Source organism: Marmota flaviventris, chromosome 11 (genome assembly GCF_047511675.1).
Source record: "Marmota flaviventris isolate mMarFla1 chromosome 11, mMarFla1.hap1, whole genome shotgun sequence".
NCBI lineage: Eukaryota > Metazoa > Chordata > Mammalia > Rodentia > Sciuridae > Marmota > Marmota flaviventris.
Window position 1 is genome coordinate 39,198,241 of NC_092508.1, and position 16,411 is coordinate 39,214,651.

The following is a 16,411-nucleotide window of genomic DNA, read 5'->3' on the forward strand; positions in this document are numbered from 1 at the left end:
GGATGGGTATACAGCAGAGTTTTACAAAACCTTTAAAGAGGAACTAATACCAATACTTTTCAAGCTACTTCAGGAAATAGAAAAAGAGGGAGAACTTCCAAATTCATTCTACGAGGCCAACATCACCCTGATACCTAAACCAGACAAAGACACTTCAAAGAAAGAAAACTACAGACCTATATCTCTAATGAACCTAGATGCAAAAATCCTCAATAAAATTCTGGTGACTCGGATACAAAAACATATCAAAAAAATTGTGCACCATGATCAAGTAGGATTCATCCCTGGGATGCAAGGCTGGTTCAATATACGGAAATCAATAAATGTTATTCACCACATCAATAGACTTAAAAATAAGAACCATATGATCATCTCGATAGATGCGGAAAAAGCATTCGACAAAGTACAGCATCCCTTTATGTTCAAAACTCTAGAAAAACTAGGGATAACAGGAACATACCTCAATATTGTAAAAGCAATCTATGCTAAGCCTCAGGCTAGCATCATTCTGAATGGAGAAAAATTGAAGGCATTCCCTCTAAAATCTGGAACAAGACAGGGATGCCCTCTCTCACCACTTCTGTTCAAAATAGTTCTCGAAACACTGGCCAGAGCAATTAGACAGACGAAAGAAATTAAAGGCATCAAAATAGGAAAAGAAGAACTTAAATTATCACTATTTGCAGATGACATGATTCTATACCTAGCAGACCCAAAAGGGTCTACAAAGAAACTATTAGAGCTAATAAATGAATTCAGCAAAGTGGCAGGATATAAAATCAACACGCATAAATCAAAGGCATTCCTGTATATCAGCGACAAATCCACTGAAATGGAAATGAGGACAACCACTCCATTCACAATATCTTCAAAAAAAAATAAAATACTTGGGAATCAACCTAACAAAAGAGGTGAAAGACTTATACAATGAAAACTACAGAACCCTAAAGAGAGAAATAGAAGAAGATCTTAGAAGATGGAAAAATATACCCTGTTCATGGATAGGCAGAACTAACATCATCAAAATGGCGATATTACCAAAAGTTCTCTATAGGTTTAATGCAATGCCAATCAAAATCCCAACGGCATTTCTTGTAGAAATAGAGAAAGCAATCATGAAATTCATATGGAAAAATAAAAGACCCAGAATAGCAAAAACAATGCTAAGCAGGAAATGTGAATCAGGCGGTATAGCGATACCAGACTTCAAACTATACTACAGAGCAATAGTAACAAAAACAGCATGGTACTGGTACCAAAACAGGCGGGTGGACCAATGGTACAGAATAGAGGACACAGAAACCAATCCACAAAACTACAACTACCTTATATTTGATAAAGGGGCTAAAAGCATGCAATGGAGGAAGGATAGCATCTTCAACAAATGGTGCTGGGAAAACTGGAAATCCATATGCAACAAAATGAAACTGAATCCCTTTCTCTCGCCATGCACAAAAGTTAATTCAAAATGGATCAAGGAGCTTGATATCAAATCAGAGACACGCCGTCTGATAGAAGGAAAAGTTGGCTACGATCTACATACTGTGGGGTCGGGCTCCAAATTCCTCAATAGGACACCCATAGCACAAAAATTAATAACTAGAATCAACAAATGGGACTTACTCAAACTAAAAAGTTTTTTCTCAGCAAAAGATACAATAAGAGAGGTAAATAGAGAGCCTACATCCTGGGAACAAATCTTTACTCCTCACACTTCAGATAGAGCCCTAATATCCAGAGTATACAAAGAACTCAAAAAATTAGACAATAAGAGAACAAACAACCCAATCAACAAATGGGCCAAGGACCTGAACAGACACTTCTCAGAGGAGGACATACAATCAATCAACAAGTACATGAAAAAATGCTCACCATCTCTAGCAGTCAGAGAAATGCAAATCAAAACCACCCTAAGATACCATCTCACTCCAGTTAGATTGGCAGCCATTATGAAGTCAAACAACAACAAGTGCTGGCGAGGATGTGGGGAAAAGGGTACACTTGTACATTGCTGGTGGGACTGCAAATTGGTGCAGCCAATTTGGAAAGCAGTATGGAGATTTCTTGGAAAGCTGGGAATGGAGCCACCATTTGACCCAGCTATTCCCCTTCTCGGTCTATTCCCTAAAGACCTAAAAAGAGCATGCTACAGGGACACTGCTACATCGATGTTCATAGCAGCACAATTCACAATAGCTAGACTGTGGAACCAACCTAGATGCCCTTCAATGGATGAATGGATAAAAAAAAATGTGGCATTTATACACAATGGAGTATTACTCTGCATTAAAAAATGACAAAATCATAGAATTTACAGGGAAATGGATGGCATTAGAGCAGATTATGCTAAGTGAAGCTAGCCAATCCCTAAAAAACAAATGCCAAATGTCTTCTTTGATATAAGGAGAGTAACTAAGAACAGAGTAGGGTCGAAGAGCATGAGAAGAAGATTAACATTAAACAGGGATGAGAGGTGGGAGGGAAAGGGTGAGAGAAGGGAAATTGCATGGAAATGGAAGGAGACCCTCAGAGTTATACAAAAGTACATACAAGAGGAAGTGAGGGGAAGGGGAAAAATAATACAAGGGGGACAAACGAATGTCAGTAGAGGGGGCAGAGAGAGAAGAGGGGAGGGGAGGGGAGGGGAGGGGGGATAGTAGAGGATAGGAAAGGCAGCAGAACACAACAGACACGAGTATGGCAATATGTAAATCAATGGATGTGTAACTGATGTGATTCTGCAATCTGTATATGGGGTAAAAATGGGAGCTCATAACCCACTTGAATCAAATTGTGAAATACGATATATCAAGAACTATGTAATGTTTTGAACAGCCAACAATAAAAAATTAAAAAAAGAAAAAGTTATTTCAAACTGTAAAGTATTGGATAAAATACTCTGGTTTATTCTAGTAACATTGTTAAAAGTTATCCTTTTTAATATTTAGGTGGTGGCCGAAATCCAGTAACTCCTCGATTCATGAGACATTTCAATATCGTAACAATCAATGAATTTAGTGATAAATCCATGTTTACAATCTTCTCTAAAATCTTAACATGGCATTTGAAAATATGGTAAGTGATTTGAGGTTTCAGTGTTTTTTTCACTAAGATATATAAAGTTTTTAGAAACCTATCAATGTAAGAAATACTTCTTAAACATTTCCATGAAAGCATCCCTAGGCACAGAAATGGTAACAGATAAAATTGCTCCTCTTCTTTCCTCCTGCCTCCCAGTATTAAATATACCACAAAGGGTGTATTAGTCAGGGTTCTCTCAAGGAACAGAATCAACAGGAAATATAATTTAAAAAGGGGATTTATGGGGCTGGAGTTGTGGCTCAGTGGTAGAGCACTAGCCTAGCATATGTGAGGCCTTAGGTTCATTTCTAAGCATCACATATAAATAAACGAATAAAATAAAAGTCCATCAACATCTTAAAAAAATTTAAAAGAAGGGGGAAGGGGGTGGATGGATTCTTCAGATTGGTTTACACAACCAGAAGCTGGATAGTCCACAATGGCCATCTGCAGGCTGGAAAGCTAGAAGAACCAGTAGCTGCACAGTCCAAGAGTCTGAAAACCAAGAACAAGAGGGATCAATGGTGCTATTGAGACTAAAGGCTTCTAGGGAATCATTGGCAGAGTCTGCTTTGGAAGAGTGAAGAAGCATGAGTCTGATAGCCTCAGAAAATCCCAACAGCAATCAGCAACCTGTTCAAGAAGAATTGAGCTTGCATCTGCTGCTGCTTCCTTGTTCTTCCAACTTTTATTCCATTCAAGCCATTATCCTATTGGCCAGTGCTACCCACACTTAGGGAGGGTCTCCATTTCAGATGGCTATTACACATGCCAGTCATTCCTAGACACACCCTCATTGACACACACCCATAAACCTCTTAATCCTTGGCATCTCTTAATCCAGTCAAATTGACAATTCACATTAAACATTACAAAGGGTTTAGAACATTCTGCTCTCTATATCCACATTTGATTTTGTATTTTGAATTTTATGATGGAATACCATTAGCTGGAAAGAGGTACCAGGTTTATGTTGTGATTTTGATACCCTTTGGTAGAACTCTTTGAGTTTGCAGGGCTATCTGTGTCCAAGCTTCAGAATTATAGCCTTGAAGACTGTCTCTTGGGGAAATGTTCTTCCCTAGCTGTGGAGATGCCTAGATGGCTGGGATTCATGCTTCACCTGGGCAACAGAAGTTGTAGCTCCCTGCAAATGCCCATTCTGGGGAAATTATCATTCCTTGCTTTATCCAGTGGTGATAGAAGAGACAGCTGGCTTTTTGTCAAGCCAAAAACTAAATATAGCTAATCTTTCCAAATGGTTGTTCTTTCACTGTGTTTTTTTTCAATCCTATCATGTGCTTTGTCCTTTTTATTTTCTCTACTAATTTTTTCATACAAAATTTTTTTATTTTTTATTTTCTCTGAAAATATCTATTTTATAAATGTTCATTATGAATTCTATTTACGTGGAATTAAGAATGCCAGGGAGTAAGAGAAAGTATTTATTTAGTACATACTGGATTTGGCATTACATATAGCCTTTGCTGGCTCTTCTGTTCACTTACTTAAATAGGTTTAAGTCCAATAAACTGATCCTGCTTAGTTCACAGGGTTCCTTCAGACCTAAAATAGGGAGTGGAAAATAATCCTAAAAGAAGTAAAAATCTTATTTATAACAAAAAATGGGGGTGTAATGAATCAAATTGATTTAATTAATTGAAATTTGATGTTGGTCATGCTAAATCTCATTTATGTAACATAATTCTAAAATTTGCTAATATATTTTCTTTTTATTTAAAAAACTTTAAGTTACAAATTTCCAGATGAATTTCTGGATTTGACTACACAAATCGTAAATGGCACAATGACTCTGTATAAGGAAGCAATGAAGAATCTCTTGCCTACTCCAGCTAAATCTCACTACTTGTTCAACCTTCGTGATTTCTCCCGTGTCATTCAAGGTGTTTGTTTGTCGAGACCAGAAACAGCAGAAACCCAAGGAGTGATTAAACGTCTTTGGGTTCATGAGGTAAAAACTCCATGTTATTAAAATGTGATTGTACAAGAGACAAAAATTTAGTGTGCCAACTACTAGGTTCAAAAAAATTAGCAGGTAATATTGTTGAAAATGTATTTAGCTGTTTGGCATTACAAAGGCCAATGATCAAGATAATTAAAAAAATAATACTAAGATATTTATAATTTTTAAAATGCTTAGTCTTCCATTTTTAGGAATTTCTGTTGATTTATAGGATATTTCAAAGTAGGTATTGAGTCAATCTAGTTTAGATGATTCAATCCTCGTTAATTTGATTTCAAGAAATTTTGAGATGGAACACCTTTTAAGAAGTTGTTTTTTAAAGAAGTGTATGTATTTATTTGCATTTTTATTTGTAGAATTACTAGATGAGGAGAAAAAATAACCATAAAGCAATCTATTTTCAGAGCTCATAGTTTGAGAGTATCTCTATAAAAATGTATCTTAGTTCTCAGGAATATGTATATCTATGCTTTTTTTTAAAATAAAAATAGTAGAGGAAGGGAGGAAAGAGAATACAAAATTTATACATCAAAACAATAGCTTGATTTTTAAAGCAAAACTATGGTAAATGGGAGAAAAAATGTCTAACCCTAACCCATTTTTAATATATAAATACTATAATTTTAATTTTAATAATGTAGCTAAGAAACCAGGAAAATGGGGGTATGTCACTATAGTGAAACCATATGCTACAGACTCATATGTTTTAAAAGTTCTTAAAAATTTAGTTTCTTAGACATTTCAGCTATACAAATTGAATTCCTAAATCCTTACACATTGAAATATGTATCCACGTGATGATCCACTCTACTTGGAACTTTGGCCACACTAAGTCCCTAAATGTGTACTTTGGAAAAGGATGATGTGGAGATTCTGACAGGTTTTTGCCATAACTTACTGTAACTTACATCATGGGACATGAGTACAGGCTCTCAGTTTGGAGGGCTTTATGGGTGGTAAGAATATGCAGAAAACTGGAGAGAAGGAGCAGCTAGAGAGGAAGGTGACACTAAATTCATTGAAGGAGTGATCCTTAAGTTTGTTTGGGCTACTATAGCAAAGAACCTTAAACTGAGTGGCTTATCAATAGCAGGTATTTGTTTCCCACATTTCTGGAGGCTGGGAAGTCCATTTTCAGTGGGCTGGCAAATGTGGTATCATAGGAAGTCCTGTGGGACTCCTCGTTCATAGATAGTGCTTTCCCTCTGTGTCTTCACATGGTGGAAGGGCAGGGTAGGGAGCTCATCCTTCAAAAAAACATTAATCATTACAAAAGCTCTGCCCCCATGACCTGATTAGCTCCCAAGGGACCTATATCACACCCATATATTCCCCATAGCTTCATTATTCCTTACTTTGCTTTATTCTTCTTCATAACCCTAAACATCGCATGACATGTACTAAATTTTCTGCTTGCTAGTTGTCTCTGTTACAATAGAAACTTTATGAGAACAGCAACTTTCATTTATTCACTACTTTTCCTAGTGCCTGGCACATAACAGACACTCAATAAACACCAGTGAATGAGCATATAAAGGAAGGAAGGTAGGCTTCCTGTACATAACATATTTTGTTACTTGGGATTTTACATGCCATTGCTTTCTTCAAATGGTGGGAGTAGTTCATATGTGCTATTATATATTTGTGGTAGATATAATTACCTTTTGGCCTTCTTCAGATTCTGTACTGCTTTTGATGTCATATTATTGAGTTTTGACACTGGCTGTTGAACTCTTTGGACATTTAATGAAGTTTATAACAATGTAATTTTTAATGACTACTTCATATTTTGGTATATAGATCTCAGAATATGAGTTTAGTTTCTTAAAACATTACAATAGCACTCTACTTCATTCAGAGGAATTCAGGATTAAAGTCCAGTGGCTGTGTGTGCCTCTTCTTCTCAGATTTGTCCCCTGTTCCCACCTCCATTCACCCTTCACAGACACTCTGGCTATTCACTCTTCCTAGAATGCTTTTTACCCTGAGAGTGGTCCTCTGGGGTAGTTCCCTCTCTGCCATTGATCGGACCTCTTCTCCTCAATGGGCTCTACACTGATCATCGTATCCAATACTACAGCCTAACACTTCACTCCCACCCTCGCAGTTCAGTCTTTCCTATCCTATTTTATTTTCCTTGTTTCCCAACATTTATCAACTTCTATCATGCTATATAATTTACTTATTATGTTTAGTGTCTATCTCCTTCTGAGAGGATAAAAGCGCTATGGGAAAGAGATTTCTTTTTTTCACTGAGTTATCTGCAATGCTGACAACAGTGTTTGGTACCTTGTCAGCATTTCAAAATATAAGAAGTGACTAAACTCAACACTCTTAATTTGTGCTTTATTTCGGTTGACTCAAGAAAGATTCCTTCAGGGCCAAATATGTATCAGAGACTCTGGTAAGTGTCTTACTTTCCAGACACTGGAGGACTGAGTATAATTACATAAAATGATTTTGAAGATATAAAACTGGCTTACTCTCATTTCCTTTGACTTCTCCATGGCTCTCAAACTTTAGTGAGTATATTATCTGGTTTGCTTGTTACATACAGATATTCTGCAAAAATATGAGACAAAAGAGATAAAGGGATTTCATCAAAATTTAAAATTTTCGTGCTCCAAAGAACACTATCAATGAAGTGAAAAGACAATACATAAAATAAGAAAAAATACTTGAAAATCATATATCTGATAAGTGTTCAGTATCCAGAATGCATAAGAAACTATTACAACTGAACAAAAGGACAAATAATCCAACTTAAAAGTGGTCAGAGGGTTTGGATTTGAATAGATATTTCTCCAAAGATGAGACACAAATGGTCAGTAAACACATGAAAGGATACTCAGTATGATTGTCATTAGGAAATCTGAACTTCAATGAAGTACCTCTCATACCCACTAGGATGACTATAATCAAAATGAAGAACCTGTATTGATAAGAATGTGAAATAATTGTAATGCTCATACATTGCTGGTGGGAATGTCATATGGAAAACTGGTAATTTGTGAAAGGTTAAACATAGTTACCATGTGACTCAGTGATTACACTCTTGGCTATATAACCCCCCACCCTCAAAATTGATATATGTCCACACAAAACTTCTACATGAATCTTATTAGCATAATTATTCATAATAGCCCCAAAGTGGAAACAATGCAAATATCCATTAGTTGATGAGCAGACAAATACAATATTGTGTATACATACAACAGAACTTTGTTCCGTCCGAGACAGAAGACTGCTATATCCTATACCAAAGATAAACCTAAGTTCACTTATGCTAAGTGAAATAAGTCAGGCACAAAAGATCACGTATCACATGTTTCCATTTATATGAAATGACCAGGCTAAGTGGATTAATAGAGACAGTAAGTATATTAGTGTTTTGCCAGGGACTGTAGAAGAAAGTAATAAGAAAGTATCTGCTAATGGGTACCAAATTTCTTTGGGGAGTGATGAATAGTTTGGAATTAGATAATGATGATAGCTGTATAACTTTTTGAATTTTCTAAAGACCATTGAATTGTAAACTTTAAAAGAGTGAATTTTATGATATGTAAATTATAGCTTTATTCTTTAACTCTACAATTAATACTTTGACACAAATTACTTTAAAGCACAAATTACAATATAAGTATACCACAAATTACATCTTTCACAACTAGATTTATAATAGAAAGTTTTACATATCAATTTTTTAAAATATGAGCAGTGATGATAGACCAGTTATTCCTTTGGGAAAGGGAGGCAGAAAACAGAATGAACATGAGGTATTCTGATAAACACTGGAATTGTTCCGTGTCTCAATCTTGGTTGTGGCTATATGGGTATGTGAATTTGAAAAAAAAATATTTTTGAGTTGAATACTTAGGATTTTTGCACCATCTATAAGGAAAAGAAGAAAAGATATTTCTGGACACTATTTTCAAAGTTTTAAATTCTGCAGGTGCAATGTAGGGCCTGGAATCTGCAATTTAGCAAGAACCTCAGATGATTCCAAAGCAGACTTTTTGACCATTTTGAGAAACCCTGCCTGAGGATCTTGCTAAATTGCCATCTTGATGATAATATTCTCAAGTCATACTCAGACTTTGATCCTGATATGCAGGGTTGGTTTAATTTAGTTTCTTCCTCCCACGGGAATATTGTCTGAAGTCTTCAGTACCTCAGTCCAAGAAAGTGGCTGTTGGCATATGTTGGGAAATTAGATTGCTCCACAAAGAAATAGTTTTTGAGCCAGCTGGAGTTTAGAAGAGGTTTAAATCATACCATTAAGTCATATTATTTGTCTGTGCAGATACCCTTACTAAAAAGAATGACGCTATTAAATTATTGATTTGACAATAGTAAAACCTGAAATCATGGTTCTCCATGATTTGATGCCAAAGCAGTTTTTGTAATAATCACATATTTCAGTTCTGTATTGTGACATGTTGTTATTTTATTTTTGGCACGAATCTATGAAATATCTGAATCAGGTGTTACCATTTCCATTTTGTAGGTAAGGAAGTGATACAGATGATTTAAGTGATTTATCCAAAGCAGCAGATCAGTCAGGACCCAAAGTTCTGATGGCAAACAATATGCATTGCTTATATCATATATGTACTAGTTTGCTAGGGATGATGTGAAAAAATACCACAGGCCCACCAACTTTGTTAATTTTCTCACAATTCTACAGTCCAGAAGTCCAAGATAAAAATGCCATCAGTATTAATGAGAAAGAAGGGGCGGGGAAGGCAAGTGAGAGAGCATGCTGGTGTCTCTTTCACTTCTTATAGTTCTACCATATTGGGGCCATACCCTCATGATTTCCTTTAACCTTAATTACTCCGCTTAAAAATCCTATTTCCAAATGCAGTCACACTGAAGGCTAGGACTTGGATATGTGTATTTAGGGGCATACAATTCAGTTCAAAACAGATTGTAACCCTGGGACACTCATATCACTTTGGAAAAATAGTTATTATATGTAGCAAACCTGATTATTTCTTGTAGTCCCTAACTTTAAACAAAAATAATTAAAGGTGTCCAAAATAACCACCTCTCCACCCAAGATTTTTCTTCTTTTTCTAGAAAATGTACTTAAAAACAAAGCAAATGATATTTATTGATTTACCAATAACTTTTAAAATGTCACCTGTATTGGGAAAAGGAAATGTTGATTGAAAGGAGGTAGCAAACTTGGATGCCAGCACCCAGTTCTGAGATCCATGTGTGGTGGTCAGCAGAGGCAGTAACTATCTTTGCAAGGACTTCATTCTCTTAGCATCTATACAATCCACATCAGCTCCCCCAGATCTTTCGTTTATGGATAACTAAATGTGACTATTTATTAGTCCAAATTGTTATGTCAAAAATTATTATTTAAAAATAAGCATGAATCAGTCTAGCTTATTTGGATATGCTTTTAGCAAAACCTGTAGAAATTGTGTCAGTATTTTTATTTTTACAATAAATGATACTGCAGAAATAAGAAAACTAAAAAAAAAAGCCCACTAAAAAATTAGTATTTAAAGCTACATTTTAATATTACACAGGTCCTTAGAGTGTACTATGATCGTCTTCTGGATAATGCAGATAAAAGTTGGCTTATCAACTACATTCAAGAAATTTTGAAAAGCTACATGTATGAAGATTTTCATGAACTTTTTCAAAGTTTGGATTTTGATCAAGACGGAGTGGTGCAAGAAGATGACTTAAGAAGTTTAATGTTTTGTGATTTTCATGATCTCAAGAGGGAAGATACCAACTACCGAGAAATTTCAAATGTGGATCACCTTCGAGTGATAGTGGAATCTCATCTAGAAGAATACAACAATATGAGTAAAACAACCATGAATCTTGTCTTATTCCGATTTGCCATAGAACACATCAGCAGAATTTCCAGGATCTTGAAGCAGCCTCGAAGCCATGCTCTTCTGGTTGGAGTTGGAGGGAGTGGAAGGCAGTCCGTCACCAGATTAGCTGCCCACATGGCTGATTATTCACTTTTCCAGGTTGAAATCTCCAAGAACTATGGTAACAATGAGTGGCGTGAAGATTTAAAAGTGATTTTAAGGAAGTGTGCTGAAGGTGACATGCAGGGTGTCTTCCTATTTACAGATACTCAGATTAAAAAAGAGTCATTTCTAGAGGATGTTAATAATCTGCTGAATGCTGGGGAGGTTCCAAATCTCTTTGCATTAGATGAGAAGCAAGAGATATGTGAAAAGATGCGACAGTTGGATCGCCAACGGGATAAAACCAAGCAAACTGATGGAAGCCCCATAGCTCTTTTCAATATGTTTATTGATCGTTGCCGCAACCAACTGCACGTGGTTCTTGCCATGAGTCCTATCGGAGATGCATTTCGAAATCGTCTTAGAAAGTTCCCTGCTCTTGTTAACTGCTGTACCATTGACTGGTTTCAGGTATTACCATGTAAATTTTAGATAGAGTTTTAGAAATGTTCACTCTCTATTACCATCATGACTTATTTCATAGACTCCTCCCAAAAATATAGTTTAGCAGAATTTTATGATCAATTATAATGGATTTTATGGAGCTAAAATTATAATCATAGAAATCAGCATAATAGAAAAATATTTAAGAATATGCATAGTCACTAATCTCAATATGTTATGGGAAATTTTAGGATAAATTTTTGTATCAGAGTCCTGACAGGAAACAGAGGGCATATATGAGGAAAGCTTAATAAAGGGACTGCACACAGAGATGTGGGCAGGGTTAAGGGTGCCAAGAAGAGGATACTGGAGCACATAGGAAGTGGTGGCACAACAGCAGGAAGTTGTTACTATAACTAGGTATAAAAAGGGAGAGGCTTGCCCAGTGACTCGGGAGGCTGAGGCAGGGGGATCCCAAGTTCAAGGCCAGTTTGGGCAATTTAGTGAGACTCTGTCTCAAGAAGAGCAGGAGATATAGTTCAGTGGTAGAGCCCTTGAGTTCAATTTTCAGTACCAAAAGTCAATAAAGGCAGAGCAGGGAAGAGTATTACTGGATCTCAGACAGAGCAAGTACATGGAAGGAGGACTGCCCAACTGAAACCAGAAATTTAGAATTCAGCTACTGTATCACCTCACACCATCTCAGAAAAGTCAAGCTCAGCCAAAGTCAAAAGGAATAAGGCCAGAGAGACACTTTTGGTAATACATATCTGTATCAGAAAGCACAAAGCTGAGCAGACGGAAGCAGAGAACAGATAATGGGGCTGGGGAATGGCAAAAGGAGACTAACTGGTTCAATATGAAAAATAATTTAATTCTTTCTGGCTTGAACATTGTATCACAATGGATTCCCTAAATGTCTAGTAGGAAATTTGTGGAATATAAAAGGGTTTTAATACATGAGCATTTATTACCTTGGAAAATTTACTGGTCTCTATACTTCCATTTCCTGGTAAAAGTGTATCATACAAAACATATTTATTAAACCTTTGTTTTGAAGTGGGTCTTATTCTAAAAGCTAGAGATGAGGAGGCTAATAATTAACACCTCTCCTTGAGTTTATTTGCTATAGATCAATTAGAAAAAAATCCATCACGCAGGACAGCATATAGGGAGTGAAAGTTTTCTGGATAGGTGACCTTTAAGAGGAAACTTGAAAGACAAAAAGACCAGTACCAAGAAGATCTGGGCAGAGAGAGTAAGCTAGCAAAGGCCAGGGGCTAGATGAAAGGCACAAGAAGGGCAAGAGGCAGTCAGGACGACAGGAGCAGAGTCACAGAGGGAAGTGGCATAATTGAGGTCAGGAAGGTGTAAAAGGCCAAATTAGGCAAAGATTTGAAAGTTTGTTTGGCTTTTGTTTTTCTTTCCTTCCTTCTTTCTTTCAGTGGTACATTATAGATATATACAATAGTGAGATTTATTATGCCATATTCATATATGTACATAACGATTTTGAGATTGATCTAATTATAGATTTAATCCTATTTTTTATTGGTTGTTCACAACATTACAAAGCTCATGACATATCATCTTTCATACATTTGATTCAAGTGGGTTATGAACTCCCATTTTTACCACAATACAAGTTACAGAATCACTTCGGTTACACATCCACATTTTTACATAATGCCATATTAGTGACTGTTGTATTCTGCTACCTTTCCTATCCCCTACTATCCCTCCTCCCCTTCCCTCCCATCTTCCCTCTCTACCCCATCTGATTTAATCCTAAATATGCTGAGTGGAATTCAAAGGGTTATAAGGCAGTGTAGTATGAGCTGATTTATATTTCAAATACATATTTCTGGCCACTATGAAGGGAATAAAAGCAGCTATAGTAGTACTGGAGTATTCCAGGCAGGTGATGATGGAGAGTTGAGAAGGTGGTGATAGATATAGGAAGAAGGAAAAGGATTTAGAAGCTACTTTAAGATTGATAACTGGAGAACTTGCATATGGAGTAGATATTGATTTGAGGAAGAGGAAATAAATCCAAGACAACTTCTCATTTTTGGCTCAGGGAACTTGGTAAATGGTGATTAATTGGGGAAGACCGCAACTATGATAGGGGAGAAAGGAATCGTGTTTTTGGATTGTTGACTTTGAAATATCTACAAGCCATCCAAGACTAATTGAAGAGGTAGTTAGTTATTCATATGATTCTGTTGTCTCCTGAGAAAAGGATAATAACATTTACCTCAGAGAATTGTTGGGAGTATAAAATAAGATACTGATAAAATGTGCACAGAAATAGACATTCTGTAAGTTTAGACACTCTCCCTTTCCTTGCTACTACAGTGCTCATGCACATTTTCTTTAATCCCAGAGCAAACTGTAAAGTGTTAATGCTCCATGCACTATCTACTGCTGTTCAGCAGCAAGTTCCTTGTACAAGTGTCTTTCCCACCCCATGCCTCGTGCTATTCCTCTCTATCTCCAACATCTATAAATTATAAGGACAGTAGTAACAGACTCATGTTAGTAACCTTGATACAGTGCTAAAGCATTTACCTTAAATTTAGTCATGGCCTGAAGATGCATTACAGGCAGTTGCCTCACGGTTCTTGGAAGACATTGAAATGTCAGAGGAAATACGAGATGGCTGTATCGACATGTGTAAAAGCTTCCACACCTCTACTGTAAACTTATCAACATCCTTCTATGATGAACTTCAGAGATACAATTATGTGACTCCCACCTCTTACCTCGAATTAATCTCCACCTTCAAGCTGTTGTTAGAAAAGAAAAGAAGGTAAAAATGAAATTTCATATTTCTGAGTAAGCTATGGCAGTTTAAATAATTTGTGTGTACAAATATGACATAGCAATGACATAACAGAGATTTGTTTCTTAGAAGTATACTGTTTTGTTGAATATTCAAATGATTTAATCATTAAACAATTTGAGGGTAGGAAGCAGTTCTTATTCATTTAGTCAGAGGAATTGCCTTACACACTGCAAAACGTAACAGCATGTTTGTTGAGACTCCAGGATTCTTTGACAATGATATTGAGTAGACTTCATTAGAGAATGATTTTTCTTTAATCAGTAATTAGATAATACAAAAACTGTCTTTGGGTTGTGAACAGCTGAGACCCTAGAAACTGCCACTTAATATACATGACCAGCTTTCCTTCTAGTAAACTGTCATTTGAAAACAACAACATAAACATTAAAAAAAAAACAACTTTTGCTATGGGAAGTAGCAAAGTAGGTTTTCAGAAAAGTTTTTCAAAAGTTTCTTTGGTTCTAAAAATTAATACATAGTACAGCATGTTATAAAATTTAAAAACATTAAGCAAGAAACTTAGAAGTTTAGAAAATCTTAGTTGTCTCTTTTCAGGCCAATTAATGTTCCATGACATTCAAAAACTTATTTGAATGATTTTTTATATCACATTTGTACTTTCGATATATTTTCATTTCTTTTAAGTTCTAATTGACAAATCAAGCTTTTTTAGGTAAATAATTTATAAACCTAGTAAGCTAAATTCATACATATTGCGAGCCTTAAGTTCAATATTTAAGCATTATCTATAAAATTTATGAGACTTTTACCTAAGTATATGAATCTTAATCTATATCTCAGCAGTACAATATTTATTTATGTGGTCAAGGCTTTGATTGTGTACTCATAATATTTAAGGTCATGCTAATTGAAAGCAAGATTGTAATAATGAATTCAACTCATGGGAAGATGGGATCATAGTTTTCTAGACATTTTTGAAATACTCCTGTTTGACTTTCACATTATCCTCTTTCAGTTTTTTCCCTTTCAAGTGTTCTTACAAATTAAAAAAAAACATTTAAATTCTCCTTTATCCCAACTAGAATTTCTGCCCTATGGAATTCCTCTTCCTTTAGTAGCAAAAGCTTTTGGGTCTCTTAATGCCAGATAAAACCTAGAAACAATAGTTATCAGGTCACCTGCTGAGAAATCAGTGGGTTAGCATCACATGAGATGAAGTACAATAGTGAAGCCGCTTCATGTTGGCAGGAAAAAGTTAGCTTTGCTGTGCTTGCTGCACAGAGCTTCTACTGACAAATAATATAGTATTGAATCTCTAGCCCCTCAGTTCCTGTTAATGTCATAGTTTTTTACCTCGGGGAATTCAATGTGTGACAAAAATGTGGCATGCCTTCACTTCTATTTTTTGTTTTGTTTTGTTTTTCCCTATGACAGTTTGTTCAGTCTGGTTTGTTCAGTCCAGCCCAGGCTGGTTTCCTACCCCAGTATACTTTAGGAAAGGATTTCTAAAATGTGTCACTTTTTACTTTGAAACCTTATGACATGTATTTTTAAAGGATACAAATTATAAAGGAGAGTTTTCTCTCTAAAGAGAACATATATGAATGCATATAAAAATTTCAAAGAACATTAAAATGTTAAAATTTAAAGAAAAACTAAATATTATATTATTTCTAATTAGTTATTGTTACTTTATAATTGTTTTGTACCAAAGTGTTGAACTTTATTATTTTATTTGTCCCTTTGTCTTAATAAAGCTTTTTTTTTTTTTTTTTGTACCAGGGATTGAATTTAGGGGCAACCGACCACTGAGCTACATCCCCACCCTATTTTGTGTGTGTGTGTGTGTGTGTGTTTGTATGTGTGTATTTTATTTAAAGACAGGGTCTCACTGAATTGTTTTGTGCCTCACTTTTGCTGAGGCTGGCTTTGAACTCACAATCCTCCTGCCTCAGCTTCCCAAGCTGCTGGGATTACAGGTGTGAGCCACTGCTCCTGGCTTAATAAAGCATACTTATTTCAAGATGTGTAATATATCTTGAAAAACATTTTTACCTCTGGCAATATTCAAAATATGTTTTGAGCACTGAAGTATATTTAAAATAAGTGATTATAGAAAGATTTTTTTAAGAAACAAGAGTGTTA

The 16,411-nt window shown here is 35.7% G+C and overlaps 1 protein-coding gene across 1 annotated transcript in view; it reads left to right on the forward strand.

Annotated features, from left to right (window-relative positions):
• The window catches only part of Dnah7 (dynein axonemal heavy chain 7), a 323,134-nt gene that overhangs the window by 194,434 nt on the left and 112,289 nt on the right, over window positions 1-16,411 (forward strand). Inside the window, exons 39-42 of the mRNA XM_071619296.1 lie at window positions 2,949-3,075; window positions 4,834-5,053; window positions 10,612-11,484; window positions 14,040-14,269. Coding sequence (XP_071475397.1) covers window positions 2,949-3,075; window positions 4,834-5,053; window positions 10,612-11,484; window positions 14,040-14,269 — 1,450 coding nt within the window. The remainder of the gene's footprint in view (window positions 1-2,948; window positions 3,076-4,833; window positions 5,054-10,611; window positions 11,485-14,039; window positions 14,270-16,411) is intronic.